The sequence below is a fragment of the Alosa sapidissima genome, chromosome 14, assembly GCF_018492685.1.
Source record: "Alosa sapidissima isolate fAloSap1 chromosome 14, fAloSap1.pri, whole genome shotgun sequence".
NCBI lineage: Eukaryota > Metazoa > Chordata > Actinopteri > Clupeiformes > Clupeidae > Alosa > Alosa sapidissima.
Window position 1 is genome coordinate 22,598,448 of NC_055970.1, and position 25,008 is coordinate 22,623,455.

The 25,008-nt window shown below is 42.8% G+C and overlaps 1 protein-coding gene and 1 long non-coding RNA gene across 3 annotated transcripts; one reads left to right on the forward strand and one right to left on the reverse strand.

The window, feature by feature from the left end:
• Positions 1–267: 267 nt before the first annotated feature.
• On the reverse strand, positions 268–19,398 carry LOC121681846. The gene is made up of 3 exons (XR_006022313.1): positions 19,387–19,398; positions 8,039–8,049; positions 268–427 (listed from the first exon to the last, which is right to left on the reverse strand). It is a non-coding gene; the product is annotated as an uncharacterized LOC121681846 (long non-coding RNA).
• ap1ar (adaptor related protein complex 1 associated regulatory protein) lies at positions 15,106–24,656 on the forward strand. Of its 2 annotated transcripts, none has more exons than XM_042061792.1 (10): positions 15,106–15,510; positions 15,946–15,994; positions 16,107–16,133; positions 16,244–16,269; positions 18,076–18,172; positions 18,679–18,777; positions 19,450–19,511; positions 19,658–19,731; positions 21,200–21,319; positions 21,489–24,656. In XM_042061792.1, exons 1-10 carry the CDS (start codon positions 15,440–15,442, stop codon positions 21,758–21,760), a joined length of 897 nt encoding a protein of 298 aa, XP_041917726.1. In that variant the 5' UTR covers positions 15,106–15,439; the 3' UTR covers positions 21,761–24,656. The 2 variants fall into 2 exon arrangements, with proteins under 2 accessions (XP_041917726.1, XP_041917727.1); XM_042061793.1 differs by having other exon boundaries at positions 19,453–19,511.
• The last annotated feature ends 352 nt before the right edge of the window (positions 24,657–25,008 follow it).

The following is a 25,008-nucleotide window of genomic DNA, read 5'->3' on the forward strand; positions in this document are numbered from 1 at the left end:
AATATATTCATGTTTGGTATCATTGTAATAGTCTCAGTACAAGGATTGTAATGATTTGATTGTGAGAATGTTTGGAACATTCTATAAGTGATATTTCTGATATATAAGAGATCTCTCCTCATGCTATTCAGATAGGTGTGAAGTAGGTGTGAGTAGGTGTGTCTGATGCCATCTGGAGAACCAATCATGTTGACTTGTTTTGCCGCCAAATCCTTTCTTTGTTTAACCCATACAAAAGAAGAAGTACTAGAATAAGATGTAGAACTGAAGAAGAGAGGGAGAGGTTGATCCAACAGAGGCCATGACCATAGACCATTTTTACCCTCTCTGCTTGTAACAGAATAAACCTGATTCCTGAGTGTTCCTGAAGTTTACCAGTCTAAGTTAATATTAAGTAATTATTCACCACAATTACTTTCACACCCTACTGATGGGCAAAGACTATTTTCACCCTGGTACAAATAATGTATGCTATCTACACCAGTGTATGATTAGAAGTGTATATTCCTGGTGTATAGTAATGTGTGATATTTACACCTTAGTTTGAGAATTGCTTTCTTCATTGTATCTTCTTCAAATTGTGCGCCGTCTCTGCAGAGTCGATGGTACACATGCACACTTATACTTAGGGATGCAAATATTGGTCCCGTAGCTACTTGTCTTAACCACTCTGGCTTCTCTTACTCTTACACTTCTCACAGGAATGGAACCCCAGACTCCCATGTGCCACATCGTGTACGAACAACTTACTGTTGGGAGTTTGCAGGCAAATTTATAGTTCATAGGACTGACTGTCATAATCAAGAGATTGCTGTTAACTAACAGACTGGCGGTTGTATGTATTCACTGAACAAAGATTATGGAAATAAAACACAACTTTTCCACTAGAAAATTCATCAGAACAGATTTTATTGCCGAAACCTTTGTGAATTCTTTACTTTGTGTTGACAAAAAACAATTGACCGCCATGTTTTTTTGTGCATGCACAATACATTTGTTGTCACTCATCATACAGGGTGCGAATAGCCCAGCTGTGTCACCAAGCCTAATTGTACAATGGGTGCAAAAGGTCACTCCGTTAATGGATACCATTATGGTCAGGTTTGCTAGCTAGCTGGTAGAACAGTATCAAATCAAAGGAGAAGTTTTAATATTGGCTGAACCACAACTCTCATTAGTAATAGTTGACTGCCCTCCCTGTAAGCACACGGTCAAGTCATCACACCCTGAGGCCAGATATAGTGGTGCAATGGCCTCTTTGAACGTGAATATAAATAACAAAGAATTAACGGTTACACTTAACTTGACAGTATCGACATAAGAGTGACATGACACTGTCATGAATGTGTCATAAACAAGTCAAAAGTGTTATGACAACGCACAAATTCAGGTGGTACAGGAAAGTTGTTGTTGTTTTAGTTAAACAGGAACAATGTTTACCTGCGCTGGTTCAATGGCCGTGGTTGTTTTGTTGAGTGAATTCAGGGGACCTCATTGTAGTGCAGGTTTTCTGTTTCACAGTTTGGCAGTTTTTTGAGACTGCTGCTCAGTTTACTTTCCTGCTGTCCCCTGTAGCCTCACACAGAGTTATTCTGGGCACAACCTGTCTTAGCCGGGCCGCGCCGAGCAGCCTCTGCGGAACTGAGCTGGCGTCTCCCGAGTTTCTCTGGTGTCACCGCGACGACGAGCCTGTGCCTGTCAAAACAACACAAGGGGTGTCACGCAGGCAAATGGTCCCCACAGACCGTGACTTCTGTCTCTGCTTAAGAGGGGATTAATGCGACTGTGAAGGAGGTCGTGACAGAGGGGTGCAATGTGAGACTGTGAACGGGTCGCAAAGGAGGTTTCATCTGCTCAGGGCATTCAGTCTAGGACACAGAAACACACAGAGTGCAGGCCAGGGCAGGCTGAAAATGGACTGTTACTGGGTCAAATCATCAAGTTGACATAGTAGTACTCCGGGCTATTTGTAGAGGTCTGCTCATAAGTCACACTCAAATGCAGGACTGACCACATGTCGTAGACACCTCATGGCCGAGTGCTTTTTTGTTGTTATGACAGACAGCCTGTGAGGAACAACACACTACCCACAACCCCCCAATCATCAGTATGACCTTGGAACGTAAGGACACTTCCTGTGGTTCATGGTACATTTCAGCACAAGCGTCTCTCCCTGCAGAACGAGCGGCTGATTGCAGCCGCAGGGTTGTCCCGCTCACTCCATTAACCCGGCATACAGGGAGGGACTTGTTATTTCGTTGTCATTTTTCCACCCTCCCCTCTCTGTTTTGTTTTTGTTTCTTTTTGCAGTGATCATTATGATGAAATGTCCTCGCTGACCGTCCAGTTTGTCACGCGATGCAAAAACAAGCCTTGTTTTTCGGTCATGGAAACAAACAAAACAAATCAAATCCTCAACATGCAATGTGACCTTTTGGAATATATCTTGCAAATGTTACACGGTATAACACAAGCGTAAAACATCAGTGAATATCAGGGCCTATGTGTTGACCACACTTAGATTGCACAGCTAGACTGATGGTTCATATGCAGAAAACGATGTGGCACTGACCTGCATTTTGAGAAATCTAGGCTTCCAGCGCCCCTGGGATGCTTGGGCATAGTCCGCTCTTTGCGTCATAAAAAAAGAGGTTCATCAGCTTTCCCCCTAAGACAGTCCCTTTAATGGAAGCAAACCTTGAAAACAATCTGGGGAGAGAAGTCATATCTGTGACTGGGCCCTAGGGTAATGGAAAATGTCACACCAGAACACAAAGGGTGTTACGGGAAAAAAAGATGGAGCCTGGAAAAGACTTTGGAGATCCACTTGGTTATTTGAGGTATTGCTCCATGAGCAGTTCAGACAGGGGAACTATCTCCATGGAACAATAAGTAAGCACCGCTTTGAAAAGGACACAGAGGACAACAAATGATATAATGAATAAGCACACACTCCCTGCTTGACAATTCACACTCAGGAGTGTTCATAAAGCAGAAACAATTAAAACAGCAACCCTCAGATGTTGTGAGCCCACAACAGGGAGTGCAAGGTGAGCGTGTAGATTGGGGAGAAGTGCCGCTTGTGGGCTCTGGGAGAGGATTGAGCACACCTTGGATTATCGGAGTTTCCCGCAGCTCCTGGGAGACGCTCTGATTAGAAGCCATGTTAAATGACCTATATACACAGGAAACGCTGTCTGTCTTGGATGGCTCTATGTGTTCCAGCGTACGCGCTGCGCTAAAATTGAACTTCGCATGGTACCACAGGGGGGCCTCCGCCTCAGCCCAACCCAGCCGCAGACTGCCCGTATTAAACCCTGTCATTCCCCGCTCTCCCATGGAAAAGCCTTGAGCTAGAGGAATTACACAATACAAGGTTTCAATTACTTCATCATTATCAGTTCTGCAGGCATCGTGGGGACAAAAGAGGCTAATAATGTGGGAATTATTTATTTGATTTTCAAAATTGGAATTATTAATTTGTCATGGATTTTTAAAATGAAGTAAATGAGAAAATGCAAATGCATCAACCTCTCTTCCAGAAACCGGGGACTGTTATTTGCGAGATGTTTCTGCACGCATATGTCAAAAATGATTATATCCATAGAGACAGTATGCTAATTAAAATGTGCTAACACACAGTTTGAAAAATCTGTGCTTTAAGCAAAGGACTGTGGATAATCTAAATCAACATTTGAATTTGTATTTTCGCCACAAGTGATTTCTCTGTTCCTTTCCTTTGACATGCATGGCTAAAGCCCACAATGCTCATGTTGTTAGAAAGGTGATTTGTAGAGGAGAAATGTTAATGATTCTCTTCAGAGGCAGATGGAAATTTGTTTGTGTGATATCTTCAAAGAGCTTTGTCCTAGCCTGAGGGTGGAGCAGAGAGAGAGAAAGATCCAGAATTAACGCTCGCTGTGGGGAGACCAGCAACGAGGCTCTTTGATAACAGATCTGCTCATATTTTTAGGGATGGTGATGATAGAATCTCACTCTGGCTACATTCATTTGCTAAAATGCCCAGTAACCTTGCGTAGGTTCAGCACCACAGCACACACGTGACGAAAGATTCACTCTTCTGCACCCGTCCACACCTTCACACAATGAACCCATTCTTTTTGCAGTCTCCCAGAGCTCAGACAATCCACAGCGATCAGAATTTGCATGTTCTTGCCCGGTCACTCTGCAATCAATTTGATTTCTTTGGGGGATGGGGGTGGTTTGACAGCATAATTTAGCTGTGATATCCCTGTGGTCTCCACTGGAGGTGACTTCACAAATCTTTGAAAAGCAGGGAAAAGGGTATGAGCAAAGTACACCCGAGGGTCGGTGGTGTGGAGGATGAATTAGGCTGGTGCTAATGAGAGTATACTCTCGGTGTGGGCCAAGTGACTCACAGCACACACACCAAATCTACTGGGGTGCTGTGCCTGGGCTCGTTAGTGTGCCTTCCCTCATGTGTGAGTGTCTGTGTGTGTGTGTGTGTCTGTGTGTGTGTGTGTCTGTGGTGTGTGCGTTTGTGTGTGTGTGTGTGTGTGTGTGTGTGTGTGTGTGTGTGTGTGTGTGTGTGTGTGTGTGTCTGTGGTGTGTGCGTTTGTGTGTGTGTGTGTGTGTGTGTGTGTGTGTGTGTGTGTGTGTGTGTGTGTGTGTGTGTGTGTGTGCGTTTGTGTGTGTGTGTGTGTGTGTGTGTTTGTGTGGGTAGGTGTGGGTGTTTGAGTTTATGTGTGAATTTACTCTGTGTGAGTGTGTATCCTATTGTTATTTATTTATTATCTGTATTTGTGAACTTGTATATGATAATACAGTATATGCAGCTGAAACTTCAATATATGTATGTAAGTGTGTATGACTATAGTCTGTTTTTTGTTGAGTGTGTGTGTGTGTGTGTGTGTGTGTGTGTGTGTGTTGGAGCTGCGTTCAGACTTGTCTCAGTAATGTGGGAAATTGGCCTTGCTCTGTGGAGACCCACAGTGTCATGTTCCATTGACTGTGATAATGGGAGTCATTTATTTAGTCATTTCCCTGCGTGCAGAGCATCAGTCCCAGCAACAGAGAGCCTGTCTCCTGCTTCCCTCCGTGCACAGCCTTGACCTCGAGGGGGGTTTTCCAAGACAGACGGGAGACAGAAAAGTCTGGGTAAGTGGCCAGCACCTCTGTTGAGTTCAAAAATAGTTCCCATTGCGCTAGGATGAGATGTTATTGTAAGGTATCGCATAACACTGTTTCAAAGGAACAAAACACAATACAGAAGTTAACCTGACATATGTGTTGATGCAACATCAAAATGTGCCTTAATATCATGGTGAGTCAAAATGATCTGCAATGTGTGGACAAATTAGGCATTGTTTTCACTTAACAAATGGAGTCCATTATATTCTCTGTTGATGCTAGCTGCTAACAGAGTCTATTTCATAACAATTAAGCTCAGAAATCCAAAGATGGTGTTCACATATTGCGGTTGTGACAGGAGGTATTTTCATATTCATATAAAATAGTCAAAAACTATAAAACTCACCAGAGCCTGACACTAATGTATTCTGCAGAGGTGAAATGCAGCAAGGGACTCGTCAGAATGACAGCTGCCCTTAATATTGCCTAATTGCATTACATTTTAATGAATGTCTGACAGAGTTGATAAAAATGGGGACATAACTGTAAAACCTAGTGAAACACGCATGTGTTATTTTGAAACCAACCTGGCTCATATTATGAAATGTAAACTATTTTATTAGCCTTCTTATGAATAAATGAACCTTTTTATTTGTACACACTGTTGTAGTTGTATAGGGAAGTAACTGGGTGTTGCAATTCTGACATTACAATGACTAAATCATTACATTAGATTTGATTCAACTTTTGTCATTGTGCAGAGTAGGCCTACAAGTACAGAGACAACGAAATGCAATACAATTGATCAAGGTTCAAAATCCCTGTGTACAGCGCTTCTTCCTCCTGGTGCTGATGGTGTGCAGTATAACTATTGAAAAGTCAAAAAGTAGTATACATCGCCAGTGTGTGTTTCGGGTAAAAAGTAGTGTAACGCACTACTACTGAAAATTTGGCAACTTAACGTAGTTCTTTTTTCAAATTGGAGCAACATTACTTTCCCCAGGGACAGATTTGACAGCAACGCTGCTTTCTCAGCTGCGCGCTTGTGCAATAGGCACGAGCTCCACACGGCAGCCTACATGACCGAGGCTGGTTGCATAAAGTGCAATCATGGCTCCACACGGTACGTGACAGAGGCTGGTGGCAATAAAGAGCAATCATAGGAAGCGAGGCGCAGCCAACGCTAACTTCTGAGGGATGATGGAGGTATTCACATTACTTCAAACTTGTTGAAACTAAGGGGAGGAATGTGAGGGATGAGCTACACCAGACCGAAGTGAAGTTAGTTTGATATTTGATATTCGGATATTGGACAGATATTCAATTTTTTTTAATACGGCCGGTTTCACTCCATGTTTGCAGACAATGTACAAACAGATGACCTGTCTACTTGCTCCCAGCCGACCTACTTAGGGACCGTCTATAAAGTACCTTCTGAATTACCTTCATAGTCTTTTTTGTCAATAGCTTTGACATCATGTGACCTAGTGACTCCAAACCAATGCAGAATAGTTATCCTATATGGGACTCATCAGACACACCTCTTTTTAGTCACTGTGTGAACACTGTATTTTATAGGAATATTTTAAAGAAAATACATTATTTCCCATAAGGAATGGTCTCCTTTTTTCAATACCTCCTAACTCATGTGACCTAGGGACTCCAAACCAATGCAGAATAGTTATCCTATATGGGACTCATCAGACACACCTCTTTTTATAGCGACTGTGTGCGTGCACACTGAATTTTTAAAGAAAATACATTATTATGACCACCGCGCAGCGAAGTCATATAGGTTTAGTCAGATTTTTTTTTTTCTTCTTTTTTTTTTTTTCTTTTTCGCATGCCCAAATTTCCGTCAATGATTCCCGGGACACTGAAAGACCGGGGTACACGAAACTTGGTGGGCATGTAACCCCACATGGATAGCATGGAACCATCGTATTTCGTTTTGATCTGTAGCCCCCCCGCTGGACTGGACCAGCGCTGATCTGTAGCCCCCCCGCTGGACTATGTTGATCTCAAGGGGCCATGTCAACCCATTCCATAACCACTCATTTCATGTATAGCGCCATCTAGTTAAACACAAAAAAGTAAAAATGAGGTGTTGTAATTGAAGGTATCTGTGACCTAACATAGTCAAAACTGCACGAAATTGGAAGTGTAGGATCATTATGACACCCTCTGTATGCACGCCAAGTTTTGTGGAATTCCGTTCCGTTCAATAAATTAATATATGTTACTATACACCAACTGGCCTGTAGGTGGCCGGAGACAGTTTTCTGTGAATATCTCGAGAACTGTAGGGCCTAGGAGGTCCACCTTTTTTATGTATGTTGGTCTTAAGGGGGCATGTCAACACCAAAAATTAGGTGTTTTCATCACAATATCTCTGGCTGACAAGGTCAAAACTGCATGAAATTAAAAGTGTAGGATCATTATGACACCCTCCGAATGCATGCCAAGTTTTGTGTACTTTCGTTCATGGGGGGCCTTACAATAAAATCATTTATGTGTACATTTAGTGACGTACACCAACAAGGATTCCCGGGACACTGAAAGACCGGGGTACACAAAACTTGGTGGGCATGTACCCCCACATGGATAGCATGGAACCGTCATTTTTCGTGAACCCCGCTGGACTGGACCCCCCCGAAAGGAGGGTAGGGCAGACACAGTTCTCTGTGAATATCTTGAGAACTGTAGGGCCTAGGATGACAATTTTTTTTCTGTATGTTTGCCTCCAGGGGTCATGTTAACCCATTTCATGTGCACACATGTGCACAAACAGATACACACACACACACACACACATACATTCACAGTAATCATACGTATGACACATACTCACACAGTAGACATATGTACGCTTGCATGCACAGGCACATATACAGGCACACACACAAGCACGCACACACACACACACACACACACACACTCACACACCCACACACATAACATAAACATAACACAAACAATCAAGAATTTCTCAGAATTATGAACAGGCAAGATGGAGGTGGGGTTGTATAAAATGAATTTTACATGTGAAATCTATGAACTAATCATGTTTTGGTACTTGTTGTCTAGCAGATACCAGTGAGAATTGAGTGTGGATAATGCAATTTAGTGAGACAGTTAGAATCATATAGGCCTTTCAGCGTGATTTCTTTTTGTGGAAAAAATGTGCTGGACTGGGCGGCAGTCATATTTTGTACCGCTCTGCAGTACATCTAGTTTCATATAAGAAACAGACTCCTTTTTTCAATACCTCTCAAGCCATATGACCTAGTGACTCCAAATCAAATGCAGAATAGTTATCCTATATGGGACTCATCAGACACACCTCTTTTTATAGTGACTGTATGCACGCTGTATTTTATATGAATATTTTAAAGAAAATACATTATTTCCCATAAGGAATGGTCTCCTTTTTTTCAATACCTCCCAAGTCATGTGACCTAGGGACTCCAAACTAATGCAGAATAGTTATCCTATATGGGACTCATCAGACACACTTCTTTTTATAGCGACTGTATGCACACTGTATTTTATATGAATATTTTAAAGAAAATACATCGTTTCCTATAAGGAATGGTCTCCTTTTTCAATACCCCCCCGCCCCCCAAGGGAAGTGACGTAGGGACACCAAAGCAATGCAGAATATCCTTTATGGGACTAATCAGACACACCTCAAATTAATATCATTTTTGCACATACTATTTTATAGTACCCATTTGTTTTCTATGAAAACTGTTTTTTTCTCAATACCTTCCATAGTAGATGCCAAATAATTTTCCATATTGAGGTGTGTCTGATAATTACCCCATAGCAAAACAGTTCTGTATTGATCTGTGTTGTCTAGGACCCCTCATATGGCAGCTATTGAGCAAAAAGCTGTTTTCCATAGGAAACAGATGTGAAAATTAAATATAATAGTTCATGCAAAATATTATTTCACATTGACGTGTGTCTGATTAGTATCACATAGCAGAACAGTTCTATGTTGATCTGTGATGTCTAGGACCCAGTATATTGAAGGTATTGAGAACAAAGCAGCTTCCATAGGAAACAAATTGGTTTTCTTTAAGAAATGAATATAAAATAGTATGTGCAAAAATCATATTAATTTGAGGTGTGTCTGATTAGTCCTATATAGGATAACTATTCTGCATTGGTTTGGAATCATAGGATAATTATGCTATATTGGTTTGGAGTCCCTAGGTCACACGGCTTGCAAGGTATTGAAAAAAGGAGACCATTCATGATGGCAAATAATTTTCTTTAAAATATTCATATAAAATACAGTGTGCATACAGTGACTATAAAAATAGGTGTGTCTGATGAGTCCCATATAGGATAACTATTCTGCATTGGTTTGGAGTCACTAGGTGACATGATGTCAAAGCTATTGACAAAAAAGACTGAAGGTATTTCAGAAGGTACTTTATAGACGGTCCCTAAGTACAGTAGGTCGGCTTGGAGCAAGTAGACAGGTCATCTGTTTGTACATTGTCTGCAAACACTGAAACCGGCTGCATTAAAAAAAAATTAATATCTGTCGAATATCCGAATATCAAATATCAAACTAACTTCACCTCGGTCTACAACCGGCACGTAACTGAAGTGTTCTGTTCGCGTTGGATCTGCTGCAACAATTAGCTTCCACTATAATTAATGGAAGTAGCTACAACAGACGTGATAGCGGCGCGTACGTTCGAAAAAAAATAGACTATTATCTAAAATGGATTTACACGTCGTGAACGCTTCAGTTATGCGCCTGGTGTAGCTCCCCTGTAAGTTGTAGCCTACACCTGTGCCCTGGTGAGAAACTTTTGTCCACTACCGTTAACTTGACTGCCAGCCTATTGATACGATTTGCACTTTGCACCAAATTTCGGGGAGCACCTGTTTAATGAAAGAGTATAAGCAGAGAGGGTTAAAGCGGAGCTAGTAATCAAGAATCTTTGGTATAAGGCCTCATGAAAAATAAGCCCTCATGAATTTTGTGTACACCTATATGCCCTTAAGATGTATCGAGGCTATGTTATTTGATATTGTTTCATAGGGCTTTATTGGTGGTGTTGAAGCCTATGATAGCCCAATGTTTTCTTGTCATGTGCTCTAATTGTGAATTTTTTTTATATAATAAAGAGCACAAAAGAACTGTTATGTCCTCCATAGTAGAACTTTATGTAGGCCTACACATTTAGGAACAGATAGTGGGTTCTGCGGAGCAACATAAAAGTAACATAAAAGTAACGAGTAACATAAAAAGTTACTTTCCATAGAGGGTAACTAAGTAAAGTAACGGGCTACTTTTTTAAGAAGTAACGAGTAACGAGCAGACACTACTTTTTAAAAGTAACTTCCCCAACACTGTACATCGCACACTGGAGGGTATATTTTGCTGACTTTATTTGCCGTGAACAATATAATTGAGTCAGTGAATTCTGTTAAATTTAATCTATTGTAGCGTCGGTGCAAAAAGACAGTGTTACCGTTCTCCCGCGAAAGGCATGCTGGGATACTAGAGCGAACATTTGGGGGGTTTATGTTGTTAATTCTCCTTAGTTTTGAGTGTAATGTTAACGTCTTTATTGTAACATGTTTCCCTTTTAGTTCTCCCCCGTGTGTTCCTTTTTGTGTGGGGGGCTGCGTCCTCCCCTCTATGTGTAGTGTGTGTGTCTGCTGTCTTGGTCTTAGTCTGTGTGCTCTCGTTCTCAGCGAATAAACCTTTTGTTTGGACAACTGTGTGTGTCGCTATCAAATCGTTACATTGGTGTCAGAAGCGATTTTCGAACATGGCCTCCGTCAAGCGAGAGAAGCTGGGAATGGAAGACCATACCACTGGGTGGAGGCCCACGCAATAGGATCCAGAGAGAGCCCTTGTAAGGGCTGCTAAGAAGCTTGGGGCCTTCTATCGTTACTGCCGACGGAGGAGAGGAGCTGTTGTCTGGACCTGCCTGCTGCCATGGGAGGAGATCTTACCGGAAGAGGGGCCTGAAGAAGCGTTCGCGGAGAAGACGATGCTGGGCAGTGACTCCGAGCCGGGCGGTTCGAGGCTGGAGCTGGCGGTGGCCGCGACGCGTGAGCAGAGCCGAGGGAGAGCCTTTGGAAAAAGAAAAAAAAAAGTTCGTTGTGTGGAGTTTGTTAGCATGGCCATCTCGGGGGTCGTGCCTTCGCCAAGGCCGCGAAGGAGTGGAACGGGCCGGGAGCAGAGCAGGACGGCTCTGCGAGATGGCAACATGAAGAGGGACGCCGAAGACGGTAGCTGCAGCGGGAGAGCTCAGTGCGGTCCGGTTGCTGCGGAGTCGGTGCCTGTCTGTCCTGGTCGGCGACTCGACGGAGCAGAGTGGCGTTGGTGCAGCTTCATCTGGCCCCCCTCGAACCCCGGTGCTTGGTACAGTGTCGACGGTTGAAAAGGCCACCTAGGGCCCCGCCAGGAGAGGAGGAGTGCTGCAGTGACACGCCGCGGAAAGTGCAGCCTGAGGGCGGCTGCTGAGAGGGAGCTGGTGACGAGCGGGGACGGCCACGTGGCTGCTAGCACGCCCGCACTGGATTGCTAGCAGCGTGGCGCCCCGTTGAGTGAGCTCCTGCGGCGTGTGCACCCCACGTGATTTGGCGGTACTGTCGCACTGGACTGAGTGGCGGGCGACGCGCGCCGACGCTAGCATGTGGCTACCTCGCGGTCGTTGCCGAGGACGGCAATGGCTTGTTGGGGGAGCTATGTAGCGTCGGCGCAAAAAGACAGTGTTAGCGTTCTCCCGCGAAAGGCATGCTGGGATATGAGAGCGAACATTTGGGGGGTTTATGTCGTTTGCTCTTTAGTTATAAGTGTAAAGTTAGTGTCTTTAGAGTAACATGTTTCCCTTTTAGTTTTCCCTCATGTGTGATCCTTTTTGTGTGGGGGGCTGCGACCTCCCCTGTTGGTGTAGTGTGTGTGTGTCGTCTTGACCTGCCCTGCCCTGTGTGTATTGTGGTCTATGTCTTGGTCTTAGTCTGTGTGCTCTCGTTCTCAGCGAATAAACCTTTTGATTGGACAACTGTGTGTGTCGCTATCAAATCGTTACACTATTATGAATTTATAACATTTACACTTGCTAAAATATGCTCATTTTTAAACCTGATAACAGTTGCAATTACCATTCTGGATTTTTGTCTCATTTCACATCATTCACAAGAGTAGGTTGACACTTATCACTGAACCAATTAGTTCTATTTTATCATTTTATCATTTGGATTGGACCAATTGAAATATTCAGCAGATTGAGTTTGGCATATTCTTCTTCGTACTCACTGACAGCAACCTAGTGTGTTACGTTTTGAAGAAAAGCCTTTTTTGAGTGGCTTTGATTGCTAGTCGTCTCTGTGAGTTAGCATTCAGAGCTGTAGCCTAACTGTGGGGATGAGTCTGAGGTAGGCTAAGTCTCACAATGGAACCGGCGCTGGAGGACATCTGAGATTTGAGCGGATTTGAGCGGATTTTATTTGTGACCGTGGATTTGGAGGCTGGAAAACGACGTGGCGGAGAGACAAGTTTGCATTAAGAGTCGCCTTCAGCATAAACACAGGCCACTTTGAGTAACGCATGAAGCAGAGGGTTAAAAGTGAGAGCTACTGCTCCAAGATCTCAACAACTTCGCCCTCTGAATGTCTCTGGAGGAATTTCAAATACGCTCGCATGTTTACCTTAACAAAGTATAATTAAATGGGACAACCGACCTTTTAAAGAGTCAGTTGTTATTATTCTGGTCAAATACAATCACACATTAATTATCAACTTGTCTCATTATTAACTAGTGACCCAAAGCGGCAGAGCCAAGACCAGTCCTGGGTCCCCATCTGAAGATGTATTATTAGTATCACTCCTAAGCAGCTGAGGACGGGTACGTCATGTGAACAGATCTGATTGGGGCACGTGCACGTTGATGGCTGAGTGTCCTGTCGGCTCGCGGTGGGGCGCGGAGCTGATGGCACGTGCACGCTGATGACTGAGTGTCCTGTCGCCTTGTGGTGGAGCGCGAAGCTGCGACGACCTTAGGCCAGTGGGAGCAGCCCAGCGTGTCCATCAGGCGAAGGGTAGCGCTGCTGACAGAGGACGATGGCTCTCGCTCGCATCTGCTGCGGTCATGGGGGGGTTTCGGGGGGGGGGGGAGAGGAGAGGACAGGGATGCTGACTGGTCGTGCATAAGGCAATGTGAAGTGTTCTGATGTCTTCCAGGAAAGACAAAACGGAAGGGAAGAGGGAAGAAGAGGGAAGAAGGCTTTTGTTCAGGATTTCCAACCTCTCATTGCCACTTGCAAGTACTCATTACCAGCAAGTACTGTAAGATAACAGTGTGCACCATCATTATAATAACAACATCAAAGACAATGTGGTTGTCAAATAGGCACCTTCATTCATCAGTGTTTTATTGAATCAGGCCAACAAGTCTCAACAGGATCGTCAGGTGCCCCAAATTCACCCCCTTATACTTACATGTCAATACCAGTGATAACAACAGATGCACCTAAAGATACACTTTGGAAAAAAATCCACATGCATATCTCAGGGTCTGAACAACACAATGCCTAGTTGTAAACATCAATGTCATCATGGTATGCCACAGGCTAGCCAGGGTTAGCCTGGTTACAACCATTCACACATTACACATTACATTACATACAGACACATTCACTTCTTGAATTGAGTCTGGGGACTCAAGATTGTGAAACCTTTCCAACACTAGCACAGTGACGGGCATAGACATAGCATTAACTTTGAAATCATTGGCCCAGCCTATGTCCATGAAAAGAGATGTAGGTGGGCTTGGCCAGGGTAAGCTAAGGTAGCAGATTGGAGGGTTGGAGGTAGGGGGTGACCCCCTCAGGTGTACCAACCTGGGTTAGGGTAGATACAAACCCAGGGAAGGAGTGGGGGTGGGATAAAATATTCCATTCCACAACATTTCCATACAATTCCATATTTAATTTGATGAGCCCACAAACTCATGTAAAACGTGCATTTTACAACACTCTCTTCACATTGTTACTAGACTGTACACCAGAGAGCAAATGTTTTCACCCAAAGGCTTGGATTTCCAGATGTTGTTCTTTTGGCCAAGTAGTCTCCTGAAAGCGTAGTTTCAGGTTAAATGTCAAAGACAAGTATAGGCCTACCTCAGACACTACATAGAGAGAGCATGGGCATTGACAAAGTATTTCCCTAAAAAAGAAATCAATTTTTTGTGTAAAACACTTGCAGAGCACACCACTGCAAGAAGTCTTGTTTCCAAATGTCAGTGGTGTTTTATCAGGGAGGAAATTAACCTCTTACGCAACGAGGTGATGGCAGTGCGTCACTGCGTTCCATTTTTAGGGTTGAACGGTTCTGTTTAATAGTCTGTCTGACTCTCTGGGTGCTCTCTTTTCCACACACACTGCCAGACACCTACATCACGACGGCTGTCGCTCCCGTGCTCCTGTTGGGAGTCAGCAGTGCGGTGGTCCCTGTCTCCAGGTAGATAATCTACTTTTCATTAAGATCCCGGGCACCCCTGCGACCAGGAGCAGGTGTGTGCGTGCAGAGTCAGCAGCATGCAGGACAGGGCAGCAGCTACCTGCTCGACAATCTGTGCCCACTGCTTCACACGCTGTGACGTCTGATTTGCTTGGCGGGGAATCAGGCGTCAAAGTCCGCCGCATCCTCAGATTTTAATCCCTGTGACCTTTTGGAATCTGCAGGACATAGGCTGAGCAGAACTAATAAGTGGAACCTGACGTGTGTCCTCAATATTGCGATGGGGGCGGGGGATGGGGTAGTGTTCTCTGTGAATATGAAGGGTAAGGGCGAGAGATGAAGGGTACGCCAATACTGTAAGTCATGGCCTAGTTTCGCTGAACCACTTTTTGATGTCTGTCTCCCCCTGCTGGTTTCAACATGATTGCACTGTTTGAGCCTACTGGCTCGCCGTAGCTGAAACATTAATCACGTGTGAGTTGTCAGGAAGAGGAAACAAAAGGATAGCTAGCCCTGATCTAACACGTCAGGTGAAGATGCTGCATTTGACTGGTCTGTCACAGGTCAGACATGAGACTGTTTGGGCCAGTTCAGCACCTCCTTACACAACTGTAAACCGTCATGTTTAGGCTGCCTACAAAAGGCGCGTCTGGTTTTGCGATTGTTCTGCCTTTAGGTAACGTTAACGTGTTAGCTATGATTCTAAGTTTGTTTCTAGAATGATGATCCTGGTCACTGATATGTAGCTTCTCGGCTAGCCTGTCACCTAACTATCCAGTTTCAACATAACTAGCTGATCGTCCTGGCTCTCCACTTTGACATAATGCCATGGGGAACTGTTGGTCTCACTGCTATGCGTTATTTAGAAAAGAAGCAAATAGAATTCAACGAGGAGGAGGGTGAGTCAACGTTTCTTGTTTAACGTTACTGCTTGTGCCACCAGTATCCATGCTAAGGAAAGCAGCTGTAACCTCTGGTGTGTTGATAGCTAGTTGTCGAAAACGTTACCTGTAAAATAAGTTGATTGTTGCCAGCTAACTGTTTTCCTCTATTAAGTTGAAACCGACAGCTTTCAGGAAGCTGCAGTGTTTGCAGGTTAACAGTCTTAGTTATTACGGATCTGACAACCTTAACTATTTCCGCCTTACTTAGCCACATTTTCGAGTGACCACGCCCCGTCTTGATTGCAATCCAGTATAAACTGAAAGACAAATTTACTCATCACTATTTTACATTTATAGTGTTTGAGTGGCATAATTGAGTGTAAATGTCCATTAGCAAATAAACACCCTCAAAAACCTGAACAATGACAATATGTTACTTTAAACACACAGGTCCAAGTACTTCAGAAGTAGTACAACAGGGGAGCACTATACTATAGAGGTACAGTAACTCAATGTCTTATAGAGTTTGAATGAAATTAAATTAAAATGTAATTTGATTGCTATGGCATTGTTGTTTGACACTTTTCTGTCGTTCTTGCATATATTTTCAGTTTGAGAACCTTGTTGAAAGCGATGAGGTAAGGAATAGAGATCATGAATTTTTAAAAATGTATACTTACATGTTCTGGGTTGACTTTCTTTACTGTGACATGTCAATACCACCTTTACAATGGACTCTCTGTTTCAGGGGGAAAGTTCAGAAACTTGTCCCAGGTAGGCTATAAAACATTTCCATCTCATGTGATCATATCAGTGTGATGCAGGTCTTCTTCATGTAATTAAGCATACAGAGGGCTAAATTATAGATATTGGTGGCGTGTGTCTTAGTCAGTGTTCTGTCTCATCTATGTACCTAACTCTGATAACAGTCAGAGTCCAGACAAGAGGGACACTGACTCAGACGTGTGTCACCCCAAAGGCTCGCTTTCTTGTCATCTCTGCCTGCTCTGTGCATATAACATTAGCCAGCTGGTCCAGCAGCTGGGCAGGAGGTGTGTAAACCTCCTTCCCGACTCCTTAAGAGATTGTGTTAGCGACTGGCACTTACATCCATGAGTTTTAGCCCACCTGCTAGCACGCCCGCCTCCAAGTCTGAAGTGCTGCAAGTTGCGGGTTTAAGTCTGAGCAGGAGCAAGGCTGATCAGTGCGGTCAGTGTACACAATGCAGGTTAGACATATGACATCTGTATTTCCAGTCATGCATCAACTGGATTTCCAGTCATGCATCAATTCATTGCTTTTGATTTTCAGTCATTCTTATAGGCCTACTTAGTGTAATTAATTCATCTGGAAAGGCTGGCATTTTTAAAGGCATGGGCCAATGACTTCATTAGTTCATAGAACACTGAAGATGGTTCAGTCATACTTACTGTATGTCCAATAAATACCAGTGAAGGGTACCACTGGAAGGCTTTCAGTACCAGGCTTCTATTGCTTGATTGATTAATTAAGTGATTGATTGACAGTGCAGTATAGGCTGCATGTAGAATGTGAGGCACGCTTTGTATCAGGGTTCCTACGCAGTATGGAAAACCTGGAAAAGTATGGAATTTGATTTTAGTAATTTCCAGGTCTGGATAAGTATGGAAAAAAGAAACAAGGGCATGGAGGAATATTTGTGTTTCCAGACTATTGCATTTGCAGTACTAATCACTCCACTCAGGTCATAATGAACCATTCCTACTGTAGTGTAGCTTAACTGTCAGTCCCCATCGTCAAGATACAACTAAGATACAACTAAAAATGACCCAGCTAAATGGACAAATATTAAGTGTCATTTTTTAATTCACTTCAGTTGTCCATACCTTTGTTTTCACCAAGTTATCCCAAACCAGATGTGGCCGCAATGTCGAGAATATGGTCAGCAAAATCTACCGAGAAGTTTTGAAATGGAAAATGTGTAGGAACCCTGTTGTATACACCTGTGGGTGCAAAACCTGGAAACTCTTAGAGGCTCCAAAATTAGTATTCAGTTGTGTTTCTGGTAGAGAAGTAGAGTGATTTATGTTGACTTATGAGACTTGAAGCTTTTGCCTAGCATGTCAAAAATAACCCCATATATGTATGGTTCACTCCTCTTCCAAATGAGACCCTGTCTAGAGCCAGCTGCGACCTGGTATCATGGTCTTAATATAGACTCAATCTGTTCCTAGAGGGTTTCTGGTTGAAACGTTCAAACCCAACGTAGATACTTTGAAATGAAAATTAATCTTTAGCGTGTATCTGACTGTAGCGTGATTCTCTATAAAATGTTGACTTTAAACCTTTTTTTTTATTATTGTTTGTCCCAAAGTTACCATTAGCTCAATGTTGTTTTCTGTGCCACCGGAAATGCCTTGGGAACGCACATGTTAGTTTATGCAGTTGAAATGGTCTATGAATGCCCATCTCTTCCTGTTCAGCTGGGTGTATATTTATGTGGAATGATGAGAACAGCAGGATGCACACCACATTATACAGGTATACTTTTCAAACACGGATGACATCCGTGGATGTTTCTTCCTGGTTTCGATCCCACAGACCAATCAGTGAAGAGGAGATCAACCACCTGAAGGAGCTTCGCTACACTGCCATTGCAGACCAGCAGACATTGATCGATGAGAAGCTGCGTGCGGAGGTATGAATGGGGGTCCTCTAGCTCTCCTTGGCAAAGTCCTGCCAAAATCCCCCAGTAGACAGCAGCGAGATTACATTTGTCCTCCAGAAGTGGCTGTAAGCTGTTTCTGCTTTGTTTCCGAAGGAAGTCATAGATCAGCACAGAACAAGTTCTCATCATAAGCACAGGAATCTTCAATCATTGCCCTTGTCAGTTAGCGAAGCAGTGTAAAAGGTAGTGAGGGGGATTTGAACAGTTTAAATATAGACACTTCAGCTCAGCAATACCTAAACAATGTTGAAAATGAACAGATGGTGAAACAGAAAAGAATTCTGGAGTCCTGGTGAATGTCATCAGTTAAGATCCTAAGGCTTTGCTCTTTTTCTGCTTTTAAGTTTAGCTCTTGTGTTTTTATGAACTTAATTTGCAGTTGTACATGGCTTTTGTTACCTCCTTGTTTTTGAGTTTTTGTATGTTTTCTGTTTTGGTTCTGTTCTGAGTCGCTTTCTGTTGTCATTTCTGCCCAGTTAGTGGCACAAGAGGAGGCGTTAAGGCTAGAGGAAGAGGCTATATGTGCAGCCCAACGGGAGGCCGCCCGGTTGGCACGGGAACGAAGGCTGCAGGAGGTGAGGTGGCACAGGACACGCCCCTCTCCTCCCATGTCCTGACCACACCCACGTTTAGCCACTCCTCTAGTAGAATACGAAATGCACCCTAAGTATACACCCTTACATAATGAATGAAGAAATTTTCCCTTTAGCCCTCGTGTGTATAAATTTGAGTCATCACTCAGAACTTCCCCTTGGTCTGATTTAATGTGGTGATAATTATGTGCTGATGGTATTACCCATTCTGGCTACCATATCTCATGACATTGTACCAGTGTCATATTAAATATATAAGTATTAAAGACTAACATGCCTCATGCTAAATAGATAGTTATCAAACTCTAATATTTCAGTAATATTACTTGAGCTGTAATATTACTTAAACATCATCAGGTTTTTCATGTTATGTTGTACTTATTAGTTTATCTTCTGTTGCTTAGCTTAAGTTTTTATTTTTGGTTGTTGCTTTAAACTCCCCTGTCTGCCCTTCTTTACACGTTATTGCAGCAAAACCTTTGTGTTGGTTCCTCCCATCATCCATACATACTTCATTTCAGTTCACAACAGACTCTTGTGCTCTATGAACAACCTTTTCCAATAATACTGTTGTCAGAATATGTTCTATACTGGTATAGAGGCAAGTTATCTGTCTGTATACTTACTCTTACAAAATGTATTACTTTTCTGAAGCAGCAACAAGAGCAAGGACACAAAGGGCGGCCTGAAGCCGAGACTGCTCCGACTCGGAGGAAGTGAGTGCCTCTTTATTGTCCCATTTAATTTGATACTTGCAGAGAGAGCATCTCCTATTGATTCTGCCAGTCATCTTTGGTTGCTGACTGAAAAAGAAATCCCTGGTGATCCTCACCTGCGTATGAATTGCTTTGCTCCGCCACAGACCTGGTGCTGGTGGGGAGTTTGATGTCTACCTGCAGAGTGTGAAGGCCCAGTCAGAAGCCTTCCGCAGTAGCCGTGAGTCATGCTAAGCAAATCTCTCTCTCTCTCTCTCTCTCTCTCTCTCTCTCTCTCTCTCTCCTCTCTCTCTCTCTCTCTCTCTCTCTCTCTCTCTCTCTCTCTCTCTCTCTCTCTCTCTCTCTCTCTCTCTCTCTCTCTCTCTCTCTCTCTCTCTCTCCGTCTTTCTGTCCTTGTGCATGTCAAGTAATGCATAGCATGAACCTTGTGCCATAAGACTAGCAGAGCCATAGCCATGACCTGTTGGAACTGAGTCATGTTAAGGGTCATGCAGTGGTCACCGTCAGACAATCGTTCGACCCGAGTTTTGATTCCCGCCATTGCGGGTCCATGTCTGTATAAAAGCATCTGCTAAATATCAGTAAAATTTAACTTTAAGATTACGTTGCCAAATCATTGATTGTCATAAGGATTAATAACAGAAAATGGTGTTGGTCAAAATTTTGATGGTTGGTCCTGTCTCGACTTTTCTGACTCGTTTTGAATCGCCTTTGACTTCTCAGGGTGGCTGGCAATGGGCATACTGTAGTAGGCTACTCAAACATGTCCTAAAACAACCCTTAACATTCGTTTTCAAAACTGTGAAACTCAACGAGTGGTTAGTGGTGAAGTTCATAAGATGTTTCTGACTTGCTAACACCTACAAGACACGCAATGCCCTTTCCTAAATGATGGTGTTTGAACTGGAGATTCTGTTATCTTACAGTTGTTTTTGTTAATATATTTTTTATGTTAGGTGACTGTTTTTCAGTTAAATGCAGTAGCTGTAAGACACCAACTGGCTGTTTAGCCTGTCGGTCTTCTCAAAAAACACTGCTATTTCCATGAGTGTAGTGACATTTTCATGACCCTGGGCTGAAATAGAAAAGAAAGGAAATTGGTTGGATTAAAACTATTAACTTAATGATTTAACTATTAACTTAATGTGAGCTAGAATCTTTGAGCCAGAATTATGTGATTACAGACTGAGCTAACAACCGTCGGCTTTCCCTATAATCTTTTTTGGCAAGAATTGTTACAACACTGGTCCAAGACTTTAAGCAGAAACTGCCCAGTTCTACTTTAATGAAAATTAGGAGTGGTGTAAATAAGTACTTGTTTCCAGGCTATGTGATTAACATAAAAACACTAATTTGACTCCTGCTGATGGTCTACACTAAAACCTTTGTTAGTTCAATTGGACTGTAATAGTAGTCATTTGAGTGTGTTGTTGAAGATTGTGTTTTCACAATTTTTAAAAGTGCAGTCATTTGTTTTAAAGGATGATACAGTGATACCTGAGGCTTTCTCAGACTTGATTTCTGTGTTTTATTAGTTGGAAAGAAAGTTTGAAGTGAAGAATGTTGTCACACAGCTTGGATTAACAAATGCATCAATGTACATTTGGTACTGTTGTAGACAATAGAATCTCATGCTCTGTCTGTTCTGACGGTCGTCCTTGTGGAATAAAAGTGACTTGTCTCCTCAGGGTTGTCATCGGAGACAAATGTGGTCACCCCAAACACAGAGAGCAGCTGGGACTTCACCAGCAAGCGCTCCACAAACGATGATGGCACCTCCTTGGACTTGGAGTGGGAGGATGAAGAAGGTGAGGCTATCAAATATATTCAATTCACTTATTTCAGGTCATAATTTAAATTTATTTCCTTTTGCCATTTGCCATTTTGGTAACCATAGAGATTCTAAAGTTGTGTGGATTGTTACCCACATTCTCTCTCTCTGTGTGTGTGTGTGTGTGTGTGTGTGTGCCTCTGCAGGCATGAACCGCTTGGGTCCAGCGTGGGAGCGCTCGAAGACCGAGGAGGACATTCTCCGTGCAGCGCTGCGTCCCTGTGGGAAGGCGGTGGGTAGCGGTCCCACCTCCACCTCGGAGGACTCCAACGCCCTGGAGTGGGAGAACGACTTTGTGAGCGCCCACGCCGAGGACAACGAGGATGACGAAGAGTTTGAGGGCTTCGTCAACCCCGTGTTGGACACGCCCTCGGAAGGCACACCGGAGACGCTTGACGTGGAGAGTCAGGAGAGATAGTCCCAGCTATGTGCCAGTGAAGGTGCGGTCAGCAGACCACTTTGGTCCAGTCTCAACTTCAACCTAAACTCCCTCAGTCAGATGCAGCCCAAAACCTGCAGGAGTTGGTCTGTGTACGCCCAAACCAGCCCTAACTAGATCAGAAGACCTACAGTCACTTTCCAGAGTTGTCTATAGTCAAATGTTTATATTCCTGCACTGTAGGAATTAAAATACCACTACTGGTTAGACTCTGAGACTGGACCATGCGCTAGAAGAGTTCCAGTTTGAATCCAAATTTGACAGTTTGTTTATTACACTGATCAGGTAAAAACTTTCTAAATTAAATGTAACAGTCAAGATTGGGGTGAAGTTCTTCTCCTTCTTTAAGATGTACTGTCTCCCATGTGTTTGAAAGGGTTGTGTTTCTTTCAGCCTTAATTCTAAATTGGCCTGTTTTCAGAACATTTAATTATTAAGTGCAATTCATACGGCCTCTGATTGGATGTGAGAGAGCTTCTGTTCACAGAGTGGGTTGCATGAAGACCACCATTTCTGTCATTGTGTCTCGTCCAAAGCAACATTGTCTGCTTGAATTCAGTGCCTACAAGAAAAATAAGACCATAAATAAATTGTAAATACAAAATACTGCAACCTTTGGAGAAAAAATGAAAAATTTAAACTCCTCTTTCTTTAAAAAGAAAGGTTTACATCAAGGCAGTGGGAACCATCTCTTGTGAAATTGTGATCTTGTTTCTGAATGACCCTGACTTGGGGCCGGGTGTCCATATAGCGTTTTTCACTGGTAGTACGCTGGAGAGAACTTCATCCCAGCATTTCATCGTAAGAGAGCATGTGGGGTTCGATATTACCACTCCAACACCACCAGCGCCTTTTCTGAAAAGTTGACAAATGTTCAACTAAGTTAGAAATGCTCAGATCGATTGCACAAGAAAGGCGGAGCACTCTGAGAGGGAGGGGAAAAAAATGAAGAAACGGAAATTCTTTCTGGGCACAGCACTTTTTCTCCAGGCGGCTGCATATGATTGCGCCTCATTGGGGGAAAAATAACTGGCTTTCTGAAGAAAAAAAATGCTATATGAACTGTCAGCCTTAAGAAATGTTGCTTTTCTAAAACTACCATTTGAACAAAGGCCAGAAGGTTTTAGAGACTGGGTTGATCTGATGTCAAATCATCAGAGGGAAATCTCAATCTGTTTTGTACGCTTGATGATGTTCTACCTCTGGGTTTGATAGGTCACAAACTGGAAAACAAATTCACTAACCCAAAACTGCCACTCTAGTCTATTGAGTCAATGGCACAGAAGAATGTAGAGGAGCCTAAAATTCAGTGATGTATAACCATTTATTTTTACCTTTTATGTTTTGGATTATTATTCTAGATGTGAAATCACAGGGATTGGGGGAAATCTTATAACAGTTTTTTTTTTCTCTTAAAAAAGAAGTAACAAGCATGTATTTAGATCACATATGTATGCTGTAGGTGTTTTAGAGGGTTAAAACTACAGACTTAAATGTAGGCTTTTCCACAGCACAATCACTGACCGGCATCCAAGAATGACTGAGGGCACAATGGTTGTTGACAATGGTCCATTATTTGCAAATGAGTTACGGTACTTTTACATGGGACTGTACCTAGCTTTCTGAAAGAGCATCTATTACTGTAGTCAATGTGGTAAGAACACAATCTGAATGAGCTTCTTGTTGTCCTTCATGTGGTTTTGTTATTTCTTTCATCGAATGTGCTTTTGGGACTACCGTAATATCACAAGCAATGTGTTTCAACAAAAAAAGATGATCATTTTGATAATGCCTTTTTTTCATTGGCTAAGATTGGTGAGGGTGCACTCACACAGTAAGTGGAGGCAACTGTGACTTTTAAAATGCTTTAACACTCACTGTGTTTTGTCCTCACTGTGTGACCAATAGCTTTAAACATATTTTTATGGGTTCATGTCCGCTTCTGTCTAAAATATCCAGCACTCAGTTGTAAAATATGTCATATGTTTCAAATCAGTGCAGTGCATATATCTACTGAATGATAGCTATTTTAGAGCCAACCGTTTTGTTTTTTTTTTGCCCCCCCCCTTAGTAGATTTTAAGATGATGTGTCATTTGCAACATGTTTACCAGAATAGTGCAGGTCACAATAATAAAAACAAAAATCATTCCCTAGAGTGCTTAGGAGTGTGCTTCACCGGCTGCTATGTTCCCTGAAGGCATCACTATGCGACCACATTACTGAGTAACACCGAGAGCGTGGGCATTGTACAGGGATGTTTTTGAGAAATGCTACCCTTATTAATTTGGGAAATAGCAGGGTATTTGTTAATTTAGGCCAAAACGCTCTAAGTCGCTCAAAGTCCTTAGAGACCGTCAGCACCACCCCTTCACACACTCCCTTCATATTAGTCAGAAGGATGTCCACACCCTGCCGAAAATACACAAGGAAGTGGACGCACTGCCAGCCGGACAAGTGCTGTACTGTACACTCAGTCAAAGGACAGATCTGGGCACAGTGAAATTTGGAAGGAGCCATATGTGAAAGTGTGTGGTTCATTCACCGGGCTCAGTGACTCACTTTCCTCTCAGAGCTATTCTATATTTTCGAGCTTACAAGAGCTTAATTGTGTTGTACATTTGGCTCTGTGACTGGAAGAACCAAGGGGATGTGTGTTAGGAAATCTCCAGAGCCTTCATATATTTTTTATTTGTGCTTGTGTGTTAATCTTTTTACTTTTTACTCTTTATTAACGTGAGTCTGAATAATTATGTGGATGTTTGCAATCCCACTGGCCTCGTGGAAAGAATGAAATAAACCTCCTGTACTTTTGATTTGCCCAGACTCACACAAAAATCTGGTAAATAACATGTAAATAAAAGTGAATAAAATTAAGTTGCTCTCTCTCTGTACATGTTTTTGGGTAGAGCAGGGGGGGTGGCTGAAGTGTACTCAAATGTGACAAATGGGAGTACGTGTTCTGGGCAGCCTTTAGTTTAAAAGTGGTCAAATTTTTGTTTCAGACTTTAGGCTACATATAATGGCAAGCAACAAGGCAATTTCCCACAACCTTTTTATCTCTGCTTGCCCCCTGACCTCAAAGACATAAAGTACACACGTATAGGACCATGTATTTTCCTGTACATATAACATTACACTTTATAATGGGACTTATTAACAATGAGTTGTATGTAGCTGATTAACAATGGGTTGTAATGACTATAGACATGGGTTTGAGGCAGGGACA

Excerpts from the sequence above, each read along its gene's own strand:
- ap1ar (XM_042061792.1), top strand. The coding sequence starts at position 15,440 with ATGGGGAACTGTTGGTCTCACTGCTATGCGTTATTTAGAAAAGAAGCA. Across the intron at positions 15,995-16,106 it reads GGGAGCACTATACTATAGAG|TTTGAGAACCTTGTTGAAAG; the intron begins GTACAGTAACTC and ends ATATATTTTCAG. Across the intron at positions 16,270-18,075 it reads AGTTCAGAAACTTGTCCCAG|ACCAATCAGTGAAGAGGAGA; the intron begins GTAGGCTATAAA and ends TCGATCCCACAG.